The sequence below is a fragment of the Scyliorhinus canicula genome, chromosome 15 (assembly GCF_902713615.1).
Source record: "Scyliorhinus canicula chromosome 15, sScyCan1.1, whole genome shotgun sequence".
Taxonomy (NCBI): Eukaryota; Metazoa; Chordata; class Chondrichthyes; order Carcharhiniformes; family Scyliorhinidae; genus Scyliorhinus; species Scyliorhinus canicula.
The window spans coordinates 70,393,325-70,416,539 of record NC_052160.1 but is presented as its reverse complement, the minus strand read 5'-3'; the positions used below and the strand labels follow the sequence as shown (position 1 = coordinate 70,416,539).

The 23,215-nt window shown below is 49.3% G+C and overlaps 1 protein-coding gene across 1 annotated transcript in view; it reads left to right on the top strand.

The window, feature by feature from the left end:
- The window catches only part of LOC119978346, a 439,995-nt gene that overhangs the window by 198,533 nt on the left and 218,247 nt on the right, over positions 1 to 23,215 (top strand). Inside the window, exons 24-25 of the mRNA XM_038819919.1 lie at positions 5,066 to 5,246; positions 17,213 to 17,368. Of these exons, the coding sequence (XP_038675847.1) occupies positions 5,066 to 5,246; positions 17,213 to 17,368 (337 nt within the window). The remainder of the gene's footprint in view (positions 1 to 5,065; positions 5,247 to 17,212; positions 17,369 to 23,215) is intronic.

Here is a 23,215-nt window from a genome sequence, read left to right as displayed (position 1 = left end):
TTTAAACCTGGTGCCTGAAATGAGAGGAGTTCCGTTCATTAATCTTGTGAAAATGGATGCACAAGGCACTAGTTCTCTCTCTCTCTCTCTCTCCCCCCGCAAACATCCTTTGGACTCCCAAAAAGTGATTGATTTTTCTATTCATTCTTGGGATGTGGACGTCACTGGCTAGGCCAGCATTTATTGCCTGTCCCTAATTACCCTAGAGAAGATGGTTGTGAGCTGCATTCTTGAATCACTGCAGTCCATGTGGTGTAGGTACGCCCACAGTGCTGTTAGGGAGTGAGTTCCAGGATTTTGACCCAGCGGCAGTGAAAGAACGGCGATATATTTCGAAGTCAGAATGGTGAGTGGCTTGAAAATCTTCCAGTGTGACTGCAGTAATTAGGGAGATGTACTGCTGTATATTCTTCACCAACTGCTTCAGGCAGGTTAGGAAAGGCCTTCTTCTGCAGTAAGACTCGCCTAGCGATAACCTGGCAGATCAGAGTGCCAGCCTCTTACAGAGGAACAGGAGTACGGTTGAGGGGAACGTGTTGTAGAACCAGTGGGTTGCTCCACCAGATCACAATGTGGTTGACTCTTAAATACCTCATCAAGGGCAATTAGGGATGGGCAACAAATTCTGGCCCAGCCAGCGACACCGACATCCATGAAAGAATAATAAAAAACAAACTATGTGGTAAAGATACCAATTATTCCCCAGCTTTTTATCGTGAAGATGCATCCAAACGTAATGGGGCACACTGTGCTGCCACTTTGGTGGCATAGTGAGATGGTAGGACAGTGGTTATAACTGCTGCCTCACAGAGCCATGGGTGTGGTCTAGTCCAGCCTTGGGTGAATGTCTTTCTTTGCACTGAGTGCAGAATTTGGGTGCATTTGAGTGCTATAGTGAGAGTTTGGTGACTGAGGGAGTTAGGCGAGGAGACATTTCCTCAAAGAGCATAAACGGAGCCGGGAGTTTACAGAGAGTGCAGCTGACTGGGAGCAGAGTCAGAGGGCGGAGTTCCAGTTGATCCACAGGGCAGCTATATTCTGTAAGGTAAGAGGGGATGGAGGCTAGGGCAGTTGCATGCTCTTCCTGTAGGATGTGGGTGGTGAGGGATACCACCGGTGTCCCCGCTGACTATACCTGCGGGAAGTGCACCCAACTCCAGCTCCTCAGAGACCATGTTAGGGAACTGGAGCTGGAGCTGGATGAACTTTGGATTATCCGGGAGGTAGAGGGGGTCATGGAGAAGAGTTACAGGGAGGTAACCACACCCAAGGTACAGATAAGAGTAGCTGGGTTACAGTCAGGGGAAGGAAAACAAACGGGCAGACAGTGCAGGGATCCCTCGTGGCTGTTCCCCTTCAAAACAAGTATACCGTTTTGGATGCTGTTGGGGGGGAATGACCTACCGGGGGAAGGCCCTAGCAACCAGGTCTCTGGCACTGAGTCTAGCTCTGTGGCTCAGAAGGAAAGGTGGGAAAATAGAAAAGCAATAGTGATAGGAGACTCAATGGTTAGGGGAATAGATAGGCGATTCTGTGGTCGCGAGCGAGACTCCCGGAAGGTATGTTGCCTCCCGGGTGACACGGCCAGGTATGTCTCAGATCGAGTCTACAGGATTCTTAAGGGGGAGAGAAAGCAACCAGAAGTCTACGTGCACATAGGCACCAACGACATAGCTAAGAAAAGGGATGAGGATCTAAAAAATGATTTTAGGGAGTTAGGTTGGAAGATTAGTGATCTCATGATTGTTATCGGTGCCACGTGCAAGTGAGGCAAAGAACAGAGAGTGAGTGCAGCTGAACACGTGGCTATAGGGCTGGTGTAGGAGGGAAGGCTTCAGATATGTGGATCATTGGGATATCTTCTGGGTAAGGTGGGACCTGTACATGAAGGACGGATTGCACCTAAACTGGAGGGGCACCAATATCCTGGGTGGGAGGTTTGCTAGAGCTCTTCGGGAGGGTTTAAACTAGTTCGGCAGGAGGATGGGAACCAGAGCTATGGATCAGAGGATTGAGTAGCTATTGAACAGGCAGAAATAGTATGCAGTAAGTCTGTAAGGAAGGATAGACTGTTGATGGGGCAAAGTTGCACTCGGTGAAATAGGTTAAAGTGTGTCTGTTTCAATGCAAGGAATGTCAGGAATAAGGGAGATGTACTTAGAGTACCATCGTACTTGGAACTACGATGTTGTGGCCATTCCGGAGACATGGATTTCACAGGGGCAGGAATGGTTGTTAGATGTTCCGGGGTTTAGATGTTTTCAGAAGAATAGGAAGGGAGGTAAAAGAGGAGGGGGAGTGGCACTGTTAATTAGGGAGTGCACCACAGCTGCAGAAAAGGAGGTGGTTGAGGAGGGTTTGTCTACTGAGTCAGTGTGGGTGGAAGTCAGAAACAAGAAAGAAGAAAGATAGTAACAGACAGTGTGGGAAGGTATTTAATTGGGGGACGGGAAATTATACTGCTAGTAGACAGGAGCTGAGGAGTTTAAAGTGGGAACAATTGTTCTGAGGGAAATGCACAACATTATTGTGGGGGTTGTTTAAGGAGCACTTGCTGCGAGTGCTGGATAGTTTTGTCCCACTGAGATGAGGAAAGAATGGTAAGGTGAAGGAGACGTGGCGGCTTGATCTTGCGGGGCGGCGGAGGGGAAATAGTGCGTCCGATTGAGACGCTGGCCCGACGATCGGTGGGCACCGATTGCGGGCCTGTCCCCTCCCGAGCACAGTCGTGGTGCTCATTCCCCACCAGGCCCCCTACAAGCCCCAAACGGGCATCTCCACACCCATTTCACGACGGCGGCGACCAGGTGTGGTTGCCGCCGTCGAGAAACGGTCGCGAACGGCAGGCCGCTCGGCCCATCCGGGTCGGAGAATCACCCGTCGCCGTGAAAAACGGCGAGCGGCGATTCTTCCCGGGGGGGGGGGGGGGGGGAGAATCGCGAGGGGGGCGTGAAATTTGTCAGGGGGCCCTCCCGCGATTCTCCCACGCGGCTTGGGGAGCGGAGAATCGCGCCCAGGATTTATAATTATTTAGAAAAACATAGTTTGATTAAAGATAGTCAGCATGGCTTTGTGAGGGGCAGGTCATGCCTCACAAGCTTCATTGAATTCTTTGAGCATGTGACGAGACACATTGATGAAGGTCGGGCAGTGGATGTGGTGTATATGGATTTCAGTAAGGCATTTGATAAGGTTTCCCATGATAGGTTCATTCAGAAAGTTCGAGGGCATGGGATACAGGGAAATTTGGCTGTCTGGACACAGAATTGGCTGGCCGAAAGAAGACAGCGAGTGGTAATGGATGGAACGTATTTCTCCTGGAGATCGGTGACCAGTGGTGTCCCGCAAGGATCTGTTCTGGGATCTCTGCTCTTTGTGCTTTTTATAAATAACTTGGATGAGGAAGTGGAAGGGTGAGTTAGTGAGTTTGCCGATGACACGAAGGTTAGTGGAGTTGTAGATAGTGTTGAGGATTGTTGTAGGTTACAACAGGACTTGACAGGATGCAGAGCTGGGCTGAAAAGTGGCAGCTGGAGTTCAACCTTGATAAATGTGAAGTGATTCATTTTGGAAGGTCGAATTTGAATGCTGAATACAGGGTTAAAGGCAGGATTCTTGGAAGTGTGGAGGAACAGAGGGATCTTGGGGTCCACGTACATAGATCCCTCAAAGTTGCCACCCAGGTTGATAGGGTTGTTAAGAAGGCGTATGGTGTGTTGGCTTTCATGAACAGGGGGATTGAGTTTAAGAGCCGTGAGTTTTTGCTGCAGCTTTATAAAACTCTAGTTGGACCACACTTGGAATATTGTGTCCAGTTCTGGTCGCCTCATTATAGGAAGGATGTGGATGCTTTGGAGAAGGTACAGAGGAGATTTACCAGGATGCTGTCTGGACTGGAGGGCATGTCTTATGAAGAAAGTTTGAGGGAGCTAGGGCTTTTCTCACTGGAACGAAGAAGGCAGAGAGGTGACTTGATAGAGGTGTACAAGGTGATGAGATGCATGGATAGAGTGGATACCCAGAGACTTTTCCCCAGGGTGGAAATGGCTGCCACGAGGGGACATAATTTTAAGGTGATTGGAGGAAGGTGTAGGGGATATGTCAGAGGTAGGTTCTTTACACAGAGTGTTGGGTGTGTCGAATGCACTGCCAGCAGAGGTGGTGGAGTCAGAGTCATTAGGCCATTTAAGTGACTCTTGGACAGGCACATGGACAGCAGTAAATTTTGTGGGTAGCACAAGTGGATAGCACTGTGGCTTCACAGTGCCAGGGTCCCAGGTTTGATTCCCTGCTGGGTCACTGTCTGTGTGGAGTCTGCACGTTCTCCCCGTGTGTGCGTGGGCTTCCTCTGGTTTCCTCCCACAGTCCAAAGACGTGCAGGTTAGGTGGATTGGCCATGATAAATTGTCCTTAGTGACAATTAGAAGGGGTTATTGGGTTACAAGAATACGGTGGAAGTGGGGGCTTAAGTGGGTCGGTTTAAATTCGATGGGCCGAATGGCCTCTTTCTGCACTGTATGTTCTATGTCTATGTCTAAATTGAAGGGGTGTAGATTAGGTTGACCTTAGATTAGGATAAATGGTCGGCACAACATCGTAGGCTGAAAGGCCTGTGCTGTGCTGTACTGTTCTATGTCCTATGTCTGTGTGGAGTTTGTATAGTTTCCCCTTTTTGTCTGGGTTTCCCCTGTGTGCTCCGATTTCCTCCCTCAGACTAAACATGTGCAGGTTAGGTGGATTTGCCATGCTAAATTTCCCTTGGTTGGGGGAGCGGACCTGGAAAGTGCTCTTTCAGAGGATCGGTGCAAATCCGATGGACTGAATGGCCTGCTTCTATAATTCAATATTTTTTGATCACTTTCTCAAATGTCTGATAATTTAACGGGGTTGAACATGTGTTCTTATCATGCTTAATCATTGTAAAAAAGATTCCGAGATTTGGGTGTGTCTGCATTATTGTCCTTAGATTTCACAATGTCATCCTCCAGTTGTGGTCGATGCAAGTTATTTGGCAAGACACTGTTTCAGTATCGTAGGCTTTTTATGACTGGTGTCTTTTTTCTAGGGGTGGACAAGCTTGCAAAGTCTTGATGGGGAGCAGATGTTTTTCTCCCAGCTGGAAGCTAAATTCACAAAGCATGGGAATCCCATAATCCTGTCTGGCAATGTGACCAGAGTCCCTGGACAGAAAATCGCATTTTTTGTATCACTTAACAATGTAATGCAAGAAACAGCTACTGTGTCAGGTTAGTACGATCTGAGAAATCTCACGCATACGATCCAATCGTGAAAATGTTCAGCATTATTTTTCAGTGTTTAGGAATGCCACAATGGAACATTTTCGAAACTGTCTCCGGGGGCGTTTTTTGGTCGCCTCTTTGTTACTGATCAGCGAATAAAGCAGCAGATTGTGATGGTAAATGGACACATTAGGCCACATACGTGGTCCCATAACCATGGAAATAGGAACTAGATTTTTAAACCGATTAGGTCATCTTCATTCAGCTGCAGAAGCAAATCAAAGTTTTTCTGCTCAACTCCAATCTTTGGGGAGCTGAAACAGATGCATCATTTAGATCTAAAACACAACCCCCCCCCCCCCCCCCCCGCCCCCACCACCTCCTACTTTAGCAACTAATGGTGACCAGCTCTTTGAAATACAAATAAACAGCTGCCATCTTCGCTAGAACCCCTCAAGTGCTCCCCTCATGGTGCACTTGATTTCCGCAAGATATAGGAACTCCACCAGATCTCCCAGACACGCTGAGGCCCTGAGAAGCTGACCTCCAAGCCATCAGCGAGGCTAAGGTCAGGACATCAGTCCCCAAACCCATCTGCAGCTCTGGAAAGTCTGACACCCCAAATATGGCCACTAAGGGACAGGGCTCTGGTTCAATTTCCAGAATTGCCTACATGCGAGATTATCTCCCCTCTCACCACTGCCTTCAAGGGCCTCCCACTGAACCGAGGGCAAAATCTCCCCATTCTTATTAAATCCACGTACTCATCGATTGCCCTTGATATTCTTTTTTTTAAACAAACAGTTTTATTGAGGTAGTTTTTGGCTTTGTAAACAGTTACAGACATCAACAAAAAGAAAGCAAAAAAGGCAAAAATGTGCAAACATCCCCCCCCCCTGCTGGCGCTCACTCTCCCGCAAAGAAGTCAATGAATGGTTGCCACCTTCGGGCGAACCCCTGTTCAGATCCCCTCAAGGCGAACTTAATTGTTTCCATACCCAGAAAACTCGACATGTCCGAAAGCCACAACTCAGTCTTCGGGGGCTTTGAGTCCCTCCACGCCAATAATATTAGTCGCCGGGCTATCAGGGAAGCAAAGGCCAAAACATCACCCTGGACTCCCGGGTCCTCCGAAATCCCAAAAATTGCCACCCCTGGACCCATCGCCATCCTTGTTTTTAGCACCCGGGACATGAACCCCGCAAATCCCTCCCAGTACCCCCTAAGCATCGGACATGTCCAAAACATGTGTACGTGGTTCGCTGGTCCTCCTACGCACCTAGCGCATTTGTCCTCTATCCCAAAGAATTTGCTCATCCGAGGCACCATCATGTGGGCCCGGTGAACGACCTTAAATTGAATCAGGCCAAGCCTGGCACATGTTGCGGTCGAATTTACCCTACTCAGGGCTTCTGCCCACAGCCTGTCCTCTATTTCCCCGCCTAGCTCCTCCTCCCATTTGAGTTTCAGTTCCTCTGATTGGGACCCTTCCCCCTTCATGAGCACCTTATAAATATCAGAGACTCTACCCTCCCCTTCTTCCCCCCTAGAGACTGTTCTGTCTTGGATCCACATTGGCGGGAGGCGTGCGAAAGGTGGGACCTGTCTACGGACAAAGTCCCGCAACTGTAGGTACCTGAAATCGTTTCCCCTTACCAGACCAAATTTCTCCTCCAAGCTCCTCAAACTCGCAAAGCTCCTTTCCAGGAACATATCGCCCACACTCCCCAACCCCGCCCGCCGCCATGCTCGAAACCCCCCATCCATACTCCCAGGGGCAAACCGATGGTTGTGCCGTTGATATTCTTACCCACAACCTCAGATCTGCCAGCAGCCCCGTCTCCAATACAACATCTACCAGATGTGGGGCATGATTTGAAATAACTATCATGGAATATTCCGTTTTCCTCACCCCCGGCAGCAAAGACCTTCCCATTATGAATAAGTCAATGCGCAAATATACTTCATGCGCTGGAGAAAAGGAGAGTTCCATTCCCCCGGGTGCAGAAACCGTCACGGATCCACTCCTCCCATCTCGTTCATAAACGCTGTCAATACCTTTGCTATCTCCCCCCCACACACACACAGACACACACACAAGTCAGACATTTCACTGTGAGGAATTAGCCCTTCATCTTCCAGACTCCTAATATGTAACTGGACAAACCCATGACAACCACCAGACATACCCACAAGACCCACGCTCCGAAAGCTCATGTTTGAAACAAACCTGTTGGACTTTAACCTGGGGTTGTAAGACTTCTTACTCTGCTGAAGTTTGACAGCCACTGCGACATTGAGGTGAATGAGAGCTTTGAACGGTACATTTTCCAGCAGAGGCTTCAGGGTAAGGATGAACCTTTTCAGTCCTTTTTAACCCATCATCGCATCCTCGCGCAGTCCTGCAACTATGACTCGACAACTGATTCCATGATCCGGGATCAAATCGTTTTCGGGGTCCACTCCAACTCCCTTCACCAGCAGCTCACCCTCACCATCGCTATCTAAACCTGCGTCCTCCACGAACATGCTAACAACCGGTACTCCCACATCAGGGTGGCAGAAACGGCACGGCAAAACCCCCATGAGACAGAACGGGTGCAGGCCATCAAGCAAATGCAGGGCCTGAGTCTGGATGAGAGTGGCCATTTTGCGCGCTTTTCCCGGGCTCCAGCGCATGCGCGCCACGACCGAGGGGACGGCGAGACCGACGACCAGCCCGCGCACGTCGTTCGACCGCACTGCATGTGTGGTGGCGCACGGAATGTCCTGACATCGGCGCCATGATATGTACCAATTGTGGCTCTGCCCATTTAAAGCGGCAATGTTCCGCAAAATCTCGACGCTGTCTCCTGTGTGGCAAGCTTGGCCACTACGCAGCCCTTTGCAGATCTGCTCCACTGCCCAGCACACAGTGATCCCAACCACAGCGCAGGAGCATCCGATCGGTACAGCAGCCCGTGACAGACTCTGACCCCGACAGTCTACCTGATCCAGACGCTGAGGGCCTCAAATCCCCATTCCGGGTGGGCATCATCACTAAGCATGCGCTGCCTTTCTCAACGATGGTGAAACAACTCCCAATCCTGAGCGTTGATCCGGACGATGAGTGGTGTGCCACCCTTACGGTTAACAAGGCTCGCATACGTTTCAAACTGGACACCGGCGCTTCAGCAAACCCAATTTCAAAGTCTGACCTCGACACCACCCGTGTCAAACCAAGCATTCTTCCACCGGCCTGCCAGCTCCTCGACTACAGTGGCAATGCCATTGCTGCCAGTGGCTCATGCTAGTTTGCGGTGTCCAATAGGTCATCAAAAGCAACGCTGCGATTTGAAATTGTAGGAACCAACAGAGCTTCCCTGCTCGGTGCTCGGGCCTGCAAACTCCTGAACCCAGTGCAGGGAGTTCACACCATGTCACCCGCACAGGCAACAGCCTCATCAGATGATAACTTCCAAGCTCAACTCGATGACATCATAGCGCAATACCATAGCGTGTTCGAAGGTATGGGCACACTCCCTTACCGATTCAAAATCCTATTGAAGCCAAATGCCACCCCTGTCAGATGCCGGCACCCCTCAAGGACCGTCTCAAGCAGCAGCTGCAAGACCTCGAGTACCAGGGCGTCATTTTAAAGGTCACTGAACCCACGGACTGGGTTAGCTCCATGGTTTACGTCAAGAAGCCGTCAGGGTAACTTCGAATCTGTATCAACCACAAAGATTTGAACCGTAACATCATGAGGGAACACTACTCAATACCTAAATGAGAAGAGCTAACCAGCGAGATGGCTCATGCCAAATTCTTCACGAAGCTGGACACCTCCAAGGGGTTTTGGCAAATACAGCTGGACGCGTCCAGTCAAAAGCTGTGCACATTCAATACCACATTTGGTTGTTACTGTTACAACCGAATGCCCTTTGGCATCATCTCCGCCTCAGAGGTGTTCCACTCCATAATGGAACAAATGATGGAGGGCATTGAGGGGGTGCGAGTGTACATCGACGATGTCATTATCTGGTCCACAACTCCTCGAGCACATCAATCGCCTCAAACGAGTGTTCCACAGGATCCACGAGCATGGCCTCCGACTCAACAGAGCCAAATGCTCATTCGGTCAATCAGAAATCAAATTCCTCGGCGACCACATTTCGCAGCACGACGTGCAGTCAGATGCGGACAAGGTTTCGGCGATCAACGCCATGAAGACCCCGGAGGACAAGAAGGCAGTCCTCTGCTTTCTAGGGATGGTCAACTTCCTTGGGAAGTTTATCCCCAACCTGGTGTCAAACACCACAGCCCTCCGCCATCTCGTTAATAAAACTACGGACTTCCAGTGGCTACCCGCTCATGAGCAAGAGTGGCATGAGCTAAGGGCAAAACTTACCAAGACCCCGGTGCTGGCGTTTTTCGACCCCGCCAACGAAACAGCCAAGATATCGCCAACACGGTCCTCAATTGCCCGACGTGTCAAAGGTTCGAGCCGGCTCAGTCTAAAGAGACTCTACAGCCGCATGAAATGGTGACCTCCACATGGCCCAAAGTTGGTGTTGACCTGGTCCATGTCAAGGGTCGAGACTATGTCCTCCTAGTGGACTACTTTTCCAACTATCCCGAAGTGGTCAGACTGTCTGACCTCACGTCAGCAACGGTAATTAAGGCATGCAAGGAAACTTTCGTCCGGCATGGGATCCCACTCACGGTGATGAGTGACAACAGCCCCTGCTTCTTCAGCCAGGAGTGGACAGATTTTGCCCGGCTGTACAACTTTCGGCACGTCGCATCCAGCCCCTACTACCCCCAGTCGAATGGGAAGGCTGAAAAAGGGGTCCATATCTTTAAAAGACTATTGTTTAAAGCTGCTGACTCGGGTTCTGATTTCAACCTGGCGCTGTTGGCCTACAGGGCGACTCCTCTGTCCCCAGCGCAGCTCCTCACGAACCGTACACTGCGAACGACGATGCCCGCTATCCACATTCCGGACCGTGACAACTTCCCAGTCATACAGAGGATGCAGCAGTCACGGGCCCAATGCGAATCGGCATACGACGCCCATGCCACAGATCTCCCCGATCTGGTCCCTGCTGACCGAGTTCGTGTTCAGCTACCTGACGGTGGCTGGTCCGCCACAGCTGTGGTGGTCAAGCAAGTGGCCCTGAGATCGTTCCTCGTTCTTATGCCTGATACGCTCAGAATGAAAAGGAATGCCTGGTCCTCCTCACAGGGATCGACAAGTTCCATGATTATGTGTATGGCCTCCCCAAATTCACGGTCAAGACGGACCAGGCGTAACAGGCGGGCACTGCGTAGACTTCCACGCCCGCCACCCGACCGTGATGTCCTGCCTCGTACTCTGCTTCCTCAGGACGCGCCCTTCCACAAAGCCACCAATCTGCCAGTTATTCTACCAACCTCTGCGACCACCGCATTGGAGGCAGTTCCACCCTTTCAAGTGCAGGCGGCCTCTGACCCACCCTTGAGGCGGTCAACCAGAATCCGTCGCCCGACTGAATTTATAGACCTACTGTTGCATTACCTTGTTATCTCATCGTTTACACATCTGTACATACTGGTTTTTTCTCATGTGTTATCTGCCCTCTATCTGCACTAGACACCTTCCCATGTATATAAGTTAACGTATTCTGTATATAGTCAGGTGCCTGTACACATATTCACTATTTATTGACCTGAACACATTTTTTTTTTTAAAAGGGGTTGAGATGTCATAATATACATCTAGGTATATGATGGTATGCAGACAGGCAGTGATTGACACACATGGTGACCAGTGAGCACACAGAACACAGCAGCCAATCACCAGACAGGACACGGCCACTATAAAGCCAGAGGGCACTAGTTTTCCCTCTCTCTCGGGATCCAGCCTCTGAGACAGTCAGAGCTCGTGAGCAGCAACTAAAACAAACACCATGTGGTAGTAAGATAGTCTGGTCAGGTTAGCCTCAGGTCTCCAGTCAAGTCAGCATAGTGTCAACCCACAGCTAAGCATGTATTATAGTTAGTTGTTCAATAAAATCGTGTTGCGTTTCTTCAAGTGTTGGAGGCCTGTCTCTCTCTCTACTGCATCAAACGCAGTCCGCGTAGACGCAGCTTACCCAACACATCACCTTTCATATCAAAACCTGTCAAAGTATTTCACAAAATCAATTGAAGTACAATTTCTGTTGTTCTGGAGGTAGCGTGTGATTATGTGATATGGTACATTTGAACATCTCACAGATAGAAATACTTCCTTAAAGTCAGCCAGAATACAATAACAAACTGCTGAATTAATATTGCCTATTTTTTTGCAAGGTGGGGGGGGGGGGGGGAGGCGTGGGAGGGGCGTGCGTGCCTGGAAGACCAGGTTGGGGTTTGGGATGTTGCATAACTATTTTCAGAGTCCGACCCAAACACCTAGCAAGATTGGCCACCACCTGGTTGGTGATCGGGAGAAGGGACTTAGTGACAGGAGGCCGCAGCTGTGGTCAGGTCAGGGTTACTATAGCGGAGCGATCATGGGAATGTCAGTCTGGAATTCCCCAACTTGCAGGGGCATGCCAGGACTGGGGAGGCCCACAGATTACTGGAAGACTGGGTCTTTGGGAAAGTGTTCCTGTTGCCCCCAATCCACAAGGAGTTCAAAGAAGAACAGTTTTAAAACATTTCTGGACCACTTCTGGCCAGTCAGCATATCCCACCGTGATGTTGCTGTGGGGCATGTCACTACCAGGGTTCATTACAAAATATTATCCTGTTTTACTGTGAATTTTCAGTATATTTCCAGTGTGCTCCATATAATCCCTATAGAGCAAAAAGATGCCATTTGGCCCATCGAGTATGCACGACCCTTCAAAAGAGCACTCTACTTAGGCCCACTCCCTTGCCCTATCCCAATCGCCTTGCACATTGATCATGGCCAGTCCTTCTAACTGCACATCTTTGGACTGTGGGATGAAACGGGAGCACCCGGAGGAAATCCAGGCAGACATGGGGAGAACGTGCAAACTCCACACAGGAATCACACAAGGCCGGAATTGAACGCTGTGAGGCAGCAGTGCTAACCGCTGTGCCTCCATGCCACCTCCAGTATTCTCCAGGGTTTTACTGTGTATTTTCCTTGTATCTCTGGAGTTCTCCAGTGTATTTCCTGTCGTGTTTTCCATTTTTGTTTCAAACTATTGTTTCCTTTGCTATCGGTTTTAGTCTGACTCACCGGAGAACTGGCTGTGTGTAAATTTAATATACTCTCTGTTTGAGTCAGCAGACAATCACGTCATGGTTTCAAACAAGAAACTGAAGAGTATTGAAGTGCATTTTGTGATCATAACTGTCTCGTTAAAAAGAAATACAAGCATGTGAAATAAATAGAGCGATGAATAATTGGCTAGTTTTCCTCATCCGCTACTTATTTCTGACTTTTATCACCAGACTGGAAGCATTTAATCGGCCCTTGTGCTGACTCTTGGGTTTCCACTGAAACCCTTTGACTGTCTGGTCCCTCTGTCTGTGCATTGTCATTTTTATATCTGACATGAAGAATTGAAGGAGAAGAACATATTTCTGTAGAAGCTGGAGCAGGGAACTTTATAAACTTTGGCAAGATTGCATATGTCAGATCACACCAGTAGAGCATCCATCTTGTGGTCATGAAGACATTGGGTGCCGGGGGGGGGGGGGGGGGGATTTCCAGCCGTACTCGTCAGAGGGATCTTCCGGTCCCGCCGATGGCACGCCCCACTGCAAGTTTCCTGGAGACAGTGGGTGGATTCTGTGGGAAATCCCATTGACAGTAGCGAGAGCAGAAGATCCCGCCGCCGACCAGAGACATGTCAACTCCTGTCACCGAGAAACATGCTGCGTGGGAAATGTCCTCCCATTGAATTACAACACAGAAATAAAACAGAAAGTGCTGGAAATGCTCAGTAGGTCTCGCAGCTTCTGCAGTGAGAGAAACAGGGTTAACTTTTCAAGTTAGGTGGCACGGTCGCAAAGTGGTTAGCACTGTTGCTTCACAGCGCCAGGGACCCAGGGTTCGATTCCCGGCTTGGGTCACTGTGCGGAGTCTGCATGTTCTCCCAGTGTCTGCGTGGGTTTTCCCCCGGGTGCTCCGGTTTCCTCCCATAATCTAGAAAGAATTGGCCATTCTGAATTCTCCCTCAGTGTACCCGCACAGGTGCCGGAGTGAGGCGACTAGGGGATTTTCACAGTAATTTCCTTGCAGTGTTAATGTAAGCCTACTTGTAACACTAATAAAGATTATATTATATGACTTGTCAAAGTTCAGAAAACACATTCAACTCTAGGTAAATTCTCTTTCTTTCTCCATGGATGCTGCCAGGCCTGCTAAGTATTTCCAGCATTTTGTTTTTATTTAGTTTCCACCTCTCTTCAGTCAGCATTCTGACACCTCATAAGTAATATTGTTCTGAACATGGCTGAGGTAAAACCTGCATTAAAACTGTTCATTAATGATGATGCAGTGAGGTCCTCTGATGGTTTTAGGTTGCCTCAGAGGTATTTGCCTGTTATTCCTCTGCCCGATCCCGAGTTTTATTTGTTTGTCTTCATGATCAAAATGTTTCTCTTAAAATATTGAAGAATGTTTAGGCGAAGCGCTGCTGTACAACATATCGGAGGATTGCTGAAGATACTGAGTTGGCTGTGGGGAGTATTTGATTCTGGGTTCTCCATCTCAGCCATTGCTGCTGTGCGAGGGGTTAGGAAGGAGACAGGAAGACAATGCAGTAGCTGAGCCACGCTAGGATTGCTGTTTTAATTATACTTTCACCCAGTACCTAGTACAAATCGACGTTGCCTTTTTTGTTGTCTGTTTAACTTCTGTAGATATGCATATGTCCATTGCTACTTTATGAAAAGCCAGTCATTTTGATACAAATTCTACAATAGCTCAAAAGGGCTGCACCCTTTAATAATGTGCTGAATAGAATCATAGAGCCTACAGTACAGAAGGAGGACATTCAGCCCATTGGCACCGTCCCTCTGAAAGAGCACCCCACCAGGTCCAATTCCTGCCTACACTATCCTATCCCCTTGGCCCCGTAGCCTAACCTGCACATCTTTCGATACTAAGGGGAAATTAACCATGGCCAGTTCACCTAATGTCCCACATCATTAGATTGTGGGAGGAAACCGGAGCACCCAGAGGAAACCCACGTAGACACGGGGAGGACGTGCAAACTCCACACAGACGGTTGCCCAAGGCCGGAATCGAACCCGGGCCCTGGCGCTGTGAGGCAGCAGTGCTAACTATATAGAGGCCAAACTTCATGAGGTTGGAGGTGGTATCTCCCAGTGCAGTGTATTAAAATATTAAAAATTGCAAAGTGCTTTTTCTCCAATTAAAGCTATCATACACACATGCACCAGCAGAGGGGGCTAGATTTACGTCCTTCAGGGGGGGTGGCAGGAGTCACGTAATTTCCCGGCTCCCTGCTTGCACCTCGGAAGAAAGTTCCTGCAAAGACTGGGGGTTGAGGGCTGTGGGGTGCTGCGGGAGATAACAGGAATCAGGCTTGCTGCCCCTGGAAAGAGTTCAGAGGCTGCTGGTTACAGAGTCGGGCTGTAGAAAAGGCCCACCTCAGTATTTTGGGACTCCAATAAAGCCCTCACTCCCCATGCACCATCCATGCCACTTCATGCACCTTAATGCTTCTAAAACCCCTCCCCCTCCCCCATTGCCCCTCAAACTCTCCTTGACAAGCTATTGAACTTCCATGCCATTTGCCTGCTCTACACTTATATAAAACAACAAATCCTACAGTGAGAGTGTTAAAAAAAATGTTTTTTTTAAGTAATTTGTTCATAAAATGTGCTTTGACATTTGTTCATAAAATGTGCAGTCCCCCAGGCTAAACATTGCTGTATTGACAACTCTTGCTCTGTGATCTCTTCTGTCAATTTCATAATATTTAATATAAGTTAAGAGGTTTCAAGTGCTTACAATTTTTATTACTGATACAATAATGAGTCTGAATGGTTGATATTTGTATTGGACTGTAGTGAAAGCAATTTTTATGAATTAATTTTTTTTTTCAAAGCTTTTTAAACACATCCAATGGTCACAATTGGGATCAATTTTATTTCTAGCATATTATGGATGAATCGACATGAAAGTGCAATAGCTTAGTATGAGATATATGAGGGACCACAATGGGGGTGTGAAGGCTATGGGAGAGCGTGGATAATACCTTTTCAACATAACATTCAAAAGGTTTCTTGATCCCAACCACGATTCGCAAGGTCTCTGAAGTGCTGTGAATCACAGCCAATTGAAAAGTTACCCCGACGCCATTAAACAGCGGAGGACACGCCATGCCATGGAGCCAACCAGGTCAGCAATGAACTGCGACCTCAACCAGCCTGCACCCTTAAATGGAACTGCTGAAAACCGGAAACCCTGGGAATGGGGTTCGTAATCACTACTTGGGAATCACTTGCTTCACCAATGCCCTCCAGGGAAGGAAATTTGCTATCCTTACCCGGTCTGGCCTACATGTGACTCCAGACCGACAGAAATGTGGTTGACTCCCAACTGCCCTCTGAAATGGTCTGTAAGCCACTCAGTTCAATCTGAGCGTCAGTGAGCAGGTTATTGCTCAGCAAGTGCCGCTTGATACTGCCGTCGACAACCCCTTCTATCACATTGTCGATGGTCAAGAGCAGACTGATGGGGTGGTAATTGGTTTTGTCCTGCTTTTTACAGGACATACCTGAGCAATTTTTCATATTGTGAGTAGATGCCAGTGCTGTGATGTACTGGAACAGCTTGTCTAGGGGTGCGGCAAGTTCTGGAGCACAAGTCTTCAATACTATTGCTGGAATATTGTCAGGGCTCATAGCCTTTTCAGGATCCAGTGCCTTCAGCCATCCCTTGATATCACATGGAATAAATCGAGTTGACGGAAGACTGACATCTGTATTGCTGGGTTTGATCATCCATGCGACACTCTGGCTGAAATTGGTTTAGCCTTCTCTTTTGCTGGACTTCCTCAACATTCAGCATGGAGTTATTTGTGGCGCCTCTTCCCTCAGTTATTTGTTTAATTGTGCACCACCACCATTTAGGACTGAATGTAGCAAGACTACATGGCTTCAATCTGATCCATTTTGTTATGGCATCACTGAGCCGTGTCTATCACTTGCTGCTTTCAATCTTTGACATGCAAGCAGTCCTGTGTTGGTAGCTTCACCATGTTGACACTTAATTTTTCGGTATGCCTGATGTTGCTGCTGGCATGCCCTCCTACACTCTTCATTGAACTAGGATTGACCCCCGGCTTGATGGTAATGGTAAAGTCGGAGATATACCAAGCCCAGGAGGTTACAGGTTGTGGTCCTGCACAATTCTGCTGCTGCTGATGGCCTACAGCACCTCATGGATGCCCAGTCTTGAGTTGCCAGATCTATCCCATTTTGCACAACATTGCACAACATGATGGAGGGTATCCTCAATGTGAAGACGGTAACTCCTACCAATACTGTCATGGATAGATGCATCTGCAACAGATAGATTGGTGAGGATGAAGTAGGTTTTTATTTTTTTTAATAATACAGTGCTGGGCTTGGGAGGGATGAAAGACAGGTTGGGTAAGGTATGGGTGTTGGGTGGGATAGTGGCGGGTTGGGGATCAAATGGAATGAACAGCCTCAACAGTTCCAACAAAAGAGAAGTCCACCCCATTTCCTTTGGAGATTCAGCCTGAAGGCATGGTAATGTTGTCTCACAAGATGACCTGTTGCCCTTTCTACAATAGATCTCTCTCAGAATATGAGTATACCATACCGGGTGGAAGTTGACCCCGCTCCCCACCAGCCCCAGTAAGAGTAGTGAGAATTTCAATATTAGGCGGTGTCCCGGCTTATCACAGCCCCAGTCGTCTCTCTACTTGTCTCTCATCCATGGGAAAGACGATAATGTTTTATCTGTTCTTGTTTTTCTCTTCCTACAGTCCATTTGGAGCAAAAGATTGATGAGAAACAAAAGCAATATACTATCGAGGCTGACACCTATCTTCCGCGCATTCTGGGATGCCAAATAATTGGCTTTTTGCAGCAGAGAGGGACTAGTTGGTCCTCCACACTCCGAGGAAAATATGGACTCTTCGGTAAGATGACAGCTGTAACTAACGTGTGTGGCAAGTCAAATGGCAGGTATTGGATAGCAAGTATACAGGGTAATTTGATTGCTTCTTACAGTATACAAATAAGATATACCTGGATCTGCTCCACAGTCACTGTCAATTAAAAAAACACTTCTGCATTTATCATCATCCAAAATTAGCAAGTCTAAACTGCTCTAAACTTCAGGATACTGTCGGACACGTTGAATTTCTAGAGTCTGATCATCTTTGCTACTTTTATATTTTGAGTACTTCCTTGGCGTCTTTGTGAATGATGTGTGTGAGCCTCTTACTGTTCGCTATGTAATGTTCTTGGATTGAGAGGCACAGAAACCTACTTGGCTTGCTCTGGGAAATTTTTAAACTTTGAAATTTGAAGCAATCACAGCTGGACTAGTGTTACGAATCATCGCATGATACAGCAGAGAAAGAGCCCATTCAGCCCATCATGTCTGAACCATCTCTTTGACAGAGCATTCAATTAGTCTAAGCTCCCTGATCTTTCCTGATGGCCCTGCCAATTTCCCCCCTTCAGGTATTTATCCAATTCCCTTTTGAAAGTTATTAATGAATCTGCTTTCATCTCTCTTCCAGGCACCACGCTCCAGATCATTAACCCTCCTGTCACCCCTGTTCCTTTTGCCAATTATTTTGAATCTGTCACCCCTTCTGCCACTGGGAACAATTTATCCTGATTTAGTCCATGAAAACCTTTCATGATTTTGATCATCGCTATCAAATCTTCTCTAAGGAGAACAACGCCAGTCCCTCCATGGAATTGAAGTGTTTCTCATCCCTGATGCCATGCTAGTAACCCCCCCACCCCCAAAACATCTTCCCCCACCCCAACCCCCATTGGTGCATTGTCCATAGAGTCATGGAAATCTACAGTGCAGAAGGAGGCCATTCGGCCCATTGAGTCTACACCGACGCCCTGGTTTATACCCCATCCAATTTCGTCATTAATACCTCCAATGTGAAACTTAAATGACACAAGTTTCACCTCAGCTTTCCTGCTATAACATTAATAGAAACATAGAAAATAGGAGCAGCAGGAGGCCATTCGGCCCTTCGACCCTACTGATGTACCATCAATTCGACTCAAGACACATTTAGGATCCGGACTGTGGCTTTAATCAGCTAGTTGTTAGCCCGGTGGTCGACTACAGAGAATGGCCGACCGCCGGGAACTCTGGGTACTTGGGCAGGGCCTACTTGCCTCTCGACCAATTGGAGAGCAGTCACATGACTAGTCCCAACCAATCGGACGAGAGGTACATGACCAGCCAGAGCCAATGGGAAGCCAGTGCTCTGCACCAATGGCAGTGCTCATATCCATACCACCACATTCACCCCTTGTGGAGAAAGAAGGGGGGGGGGGGGTGTCCAAGGACTGGTGGTATGAGCAGCGAAAATCGATAGGGGTGAGCTGCCCACTGGTTCGTGGCAAAACAATACTACTACTACTAATAACAACAGAATAACACAAAATGTCCAAAAAAGGTCCCATGGCCGCATCAGATGGAGACGATAAGCCTGTCGGATGCCTGGGGTGTTCTGGTGGACCATCGCAGTGGAGCTGGTGACGTCGGGCCGATGGTCGTCCTTGCCTCCGGGAGCGTTGACCGTAAATGTGTCTCCGTACCCCGGGCTGGTGGTGGAGACACTGTAATCGGGAAGAGGGGGCATATGCGCTGGGTCCGGGGGGCGCTGGGGGGAATTGGGGTTGGGGGGGAGGTGTTGGTGTAGGGGGAGAAGGCCGCACGCCAGCGGGTGCCAGGTCCCGGAGCGAGACTGTATCCTGCTGACCGTCGGGATACTCCACGTACGCATACTGCGGGTTGGCCTGGAGTAACTGGACTCGCTCAACCAACGGGTCGGACTTGTGCACCCGCACATGCTTCCGGAGCAAGATGGGCCCGGGGGTGGCCAGCCAGGTCGGGAGAGGGAATCCTGAGGACGACGTCCTGGGGAAAACAAGAAGACGTTCATGAGGTGTTTGATTAGTGGTAGTACAGAGGAGAGACCGGATTGAGTGAAGGGCGTCGGGAATTAATTCTTGCCCACGGGGAATAGGGAGATCTCTGGACCGTAGGGCCAGCAGGATGGTCTTCCAAATGGTGCCATTCTCCCGCTCGACCTGACCGTTACCCCGGGGGTTATAACTTGTCGTCCTGCTAGAGGCTATGCCCCTGCTGAGCAGGAACTGACGCAGTTTGTCACTCATAAAAGAGGACCCCCGGTCGCTGTGGATGTACGCGGGGTAACCGAACAGGGAGAAGATGGATAGAAGGGCCTTTATGACGGTTGTTGTGGTCATGTCGGGACAGGGAATGGCGAAAGGGAATCCTGGGCACTGTATCGTCTACTCCGAGTGGCGACAGGTTTACAATCTGGGGTGAGATTAGCAAACAAGGAAGGGGGGTCCACTTTGAGGGACGCGAGGCTGCAAACAGTAAGAGGAGTAATAGGGCCGCTGAATTGAAAGGTCAAGCTCTGCAGGTTGCACTGGAAGTCCAGGCCCAAGAGTGCCAGAGCGCATTGACGGGGGAGAATGAGGAATTTGAAATTTTTGAAAACCCTCCCCTGGACTGTGAGGTCCGCTATGCAGCACCCGGTGATTTGGACGGAATGCGAACCTGAGGCCAATTCAATTTTATGTTTAACTGGGTGGATGGGGAGCGCGCAGTGTCTTACCGTGTCAGAGTGGACGAAACTTTCCGTGCTCCCGGAGTCCAACAGGCACCTTGTTTTGTGTCCGTTGAGCTGAACCGTTGTTGTAGTCTTGGCGAGCGTGCGCGGTCGCGACTGGTCGAGCTTGATGGAAGCAAGTCGTGGTGAGAGTTCCAGATCCTCTTCAGTGGCAGAGTAGTCGCTTGCAGGGCCTTCCGAGTTGGCCCAAGATGGCGGCGCCCAGGACCCGCACGTAGAGTCGGGGTCCCAAGATGGCGGCGCCCAGGATCCGTACGTGGTGTCTGGGGCCCAAGATGGCGGCGCCCGTGGGAGCCTCGTGGCGGCTGGGGGCAGTGTCAGCGGCGTCTGCGGGCCGGTCGGGGCAGCTGGGGGCGCGGTTCGGGAGGACCGTGGGGCTGTTGCGGGAGCCGGGCCGGAGAGGTTGGTGCGCGGCGTGGGGCCCTGGGGGGGCCCGGGGGGGGGGCGATCCGCGGTCGCTGCGCGGGACAGCAGTGACCGACTTGGTCTGGCAGACCACCGCGTAGTGGCCCTTCTTCCCGCAGCTCTTACACAGAGCGGAGCGGACCGGGCAACGCGGGCGGGGGTGCTTTGAGAGGCCACAGAAATAGCAACGGGGCCCCGCTAGTTTGTCGGAGCGACCCGCGGCGCAGGCTTGGGGGGGGGGGTCGGGGTCCACGGAGGATGGGGGTGGCGCATGCCATGAAGTCCAGGGGGTTGCTGCGCGGCCGGGGGCGTATGCGCGTGCGTTCAGGTCAGCAACCTCCAGGGTGGTTGCAAGAGTCCGTGCCTCAGCTAGGCTGAGGGCGTTCTTCTCTAGCAATCGTTGGCGGTTAGAAGGAGACTGCATGCCAGCAACGTAAGCGTCTCTGATTAGAAGCTCCATGTGCTCCGTCGCCGAAACTTGGAGACATGCGCACGTTCTCCCGAGAGCTGTGAGGGCCTGGTAAAACTCATCGAGGGACTCACCAGGGAACTGCTGTCTGGTCGTCAGGAGGTGCCGTACGTATACTTCGTTGACCGGCCGGAGAAAGTGTCCTTTGAGAATCTCCATGGCCGCATCAAAATCGCCTTCGTCCTCGATCATTGCGTAGACCGATGTGCCCACGCATGAGTGGAGGATGTGGAGTTTCTGCTACTTGGTGGGCCTGCCGACTGCAGTCGTCAGGTAGCTTTTAAAACACGCCTGCCAGTGTTTAAAGATTGCAGACCCATTTGCAGCATGCGGGCTGGTGCGGAGGCAGTCAGGCTTGATGCAAAGCTCCATTCCAAAATTCTAGCTGATTAAATTGATGTACCATCAATTCGACTCGAGACAGATTTAGGATCCGAACTTTGGCTTTAATCAGCTAGTTGTTAGCCCGGTGGTCGACTACAGAGAATGGCTGACCGCTGGGAACTCTGGGTACTTATACCCCGCCTCGGAGGCGGGGCCTACTTGACTCTCGACCAATTGGAGAGCAGTCACATGACTAGTCCCAACCAATCGGACGAGACGCACATGATCAGCCAGAGCCAATGGGAAGCCAGTGCTCTGCACCAATGGCAGTGCTCATATCCATACCACCACACCTACTCTGCCATTCATTATGATAATGGCTGATCCTCCAACTCAGTTGCCTAATCCTGCTTTCCCCCCATATCCTCCGATTCCCTTCACCTCTAGTGCTATATCTAACTGCTTCTTGGAAGCATACAATGCTTTGTCTTCAACTGCTTTCTGAGGTAACAAATTCCACAGGCTCACTACTCTCTGAGTGAAGAAATTTCTCCTCATTTCTGTCCTAAATGGTCTACCCTGCATACTCAAACTCTGACCCCTGGTTCTGGACACCCCCACCATTGGGAATATCCTTCTTCAATCAACCCTGTCTAGTCCTGTGAGAATGTTGTAGGATTCGATGAGATTTCCCCTCATTCTTCTGAACTCCAGCGAACACAATGCTAACCGACTCAATCTCTCCTCATATGTCAGTCCCGCCATCCCAGGAATCAGTCTGCTAAACCTTCACTGCACTCCCTCTAGAGCAAGAACATTCATGATTAGAAATTTCTCACTCATTAATATCGATGCAGAGATGGTGCCTATCATGGGGTGGATTGCTAACATCATGTTTAAATTATGATCTTTGCATGCTAACCGGTCATGGAGTGATGGAAATGTAACATCAGGATCCTGATTTTTGTGAGAGACCTAATCCAATATTGTCCTTACCATGAATTCCAATGGAGAATAAAGCTAACATGCCCAAGCTCCTGCTGATGTTAGTTTATTTTCTCTTAAAACACACTCCAATTTAAAGCAGATGTTTTATCAAAAATCACAGCAGTTTTTGGCTACTTTTACAACTTGCTCCTCCACCATCTGTTTTTATGCACATCTCCTGCTCGCTTCTCCAGGAAGCTGAGTCAGTGTCCGGCTGGTGCTCCGAGCCAGGGAATGTTTCCACATGCTCCGCCTGCTATTCCTGGACGGTGAGTGGTGGTCAATGAAGTGATTTTAGGGAGACGTGGGGCAGACATTGCTGCTAATCCTGAATTTTAGTGATTCCTACAGACATCCTTTCTGACAAAAAGGAGTGAGCTTCATTCCTGGCTAACTTTACCCTCAGTGACACACCAACTGTTGGCTTGGCTCGGGGAGGGCATCCACTAGGGCCCGATTGTCTGGATAGCCAAGAAACGCTACTTCCAACCCATCTGTTATCTAAACCATGGGGATATTTGGCTTTATTGTTCATTGTAAAATCTTATGATATTTAAATCAAAGAATCATGGGGCACAATTTAACTGGAAAAAAAAGAGTACCATTTTGGACGTCTGTAGCCTTTAGCGTGGTGTTTCTTGGCACCTGCAACTCGTGAGAACGATCCCCCTATCAAACGGGCTGCTTTTTTGAAAAGTGGCAGCTGGAGTTCAACCTTGATGAATGTGAAGTGATTCATTTTGGAAGGTAGAATTTGAATGCTGAATACAGGGTTAAAGGCAGGATTCTTGGAAGTGTGGAGGAACAGAGGGATCTTGGGGTCCACGTACATAGATCCCTCAAAGTTGCCAATCAGGTTGATAGGGTTGTTAAGAAGGCGTATGGTGTGTTGGCTTTCATTAACAGGGGGATTGAGTTTAAGAGCCGCGAGGTAA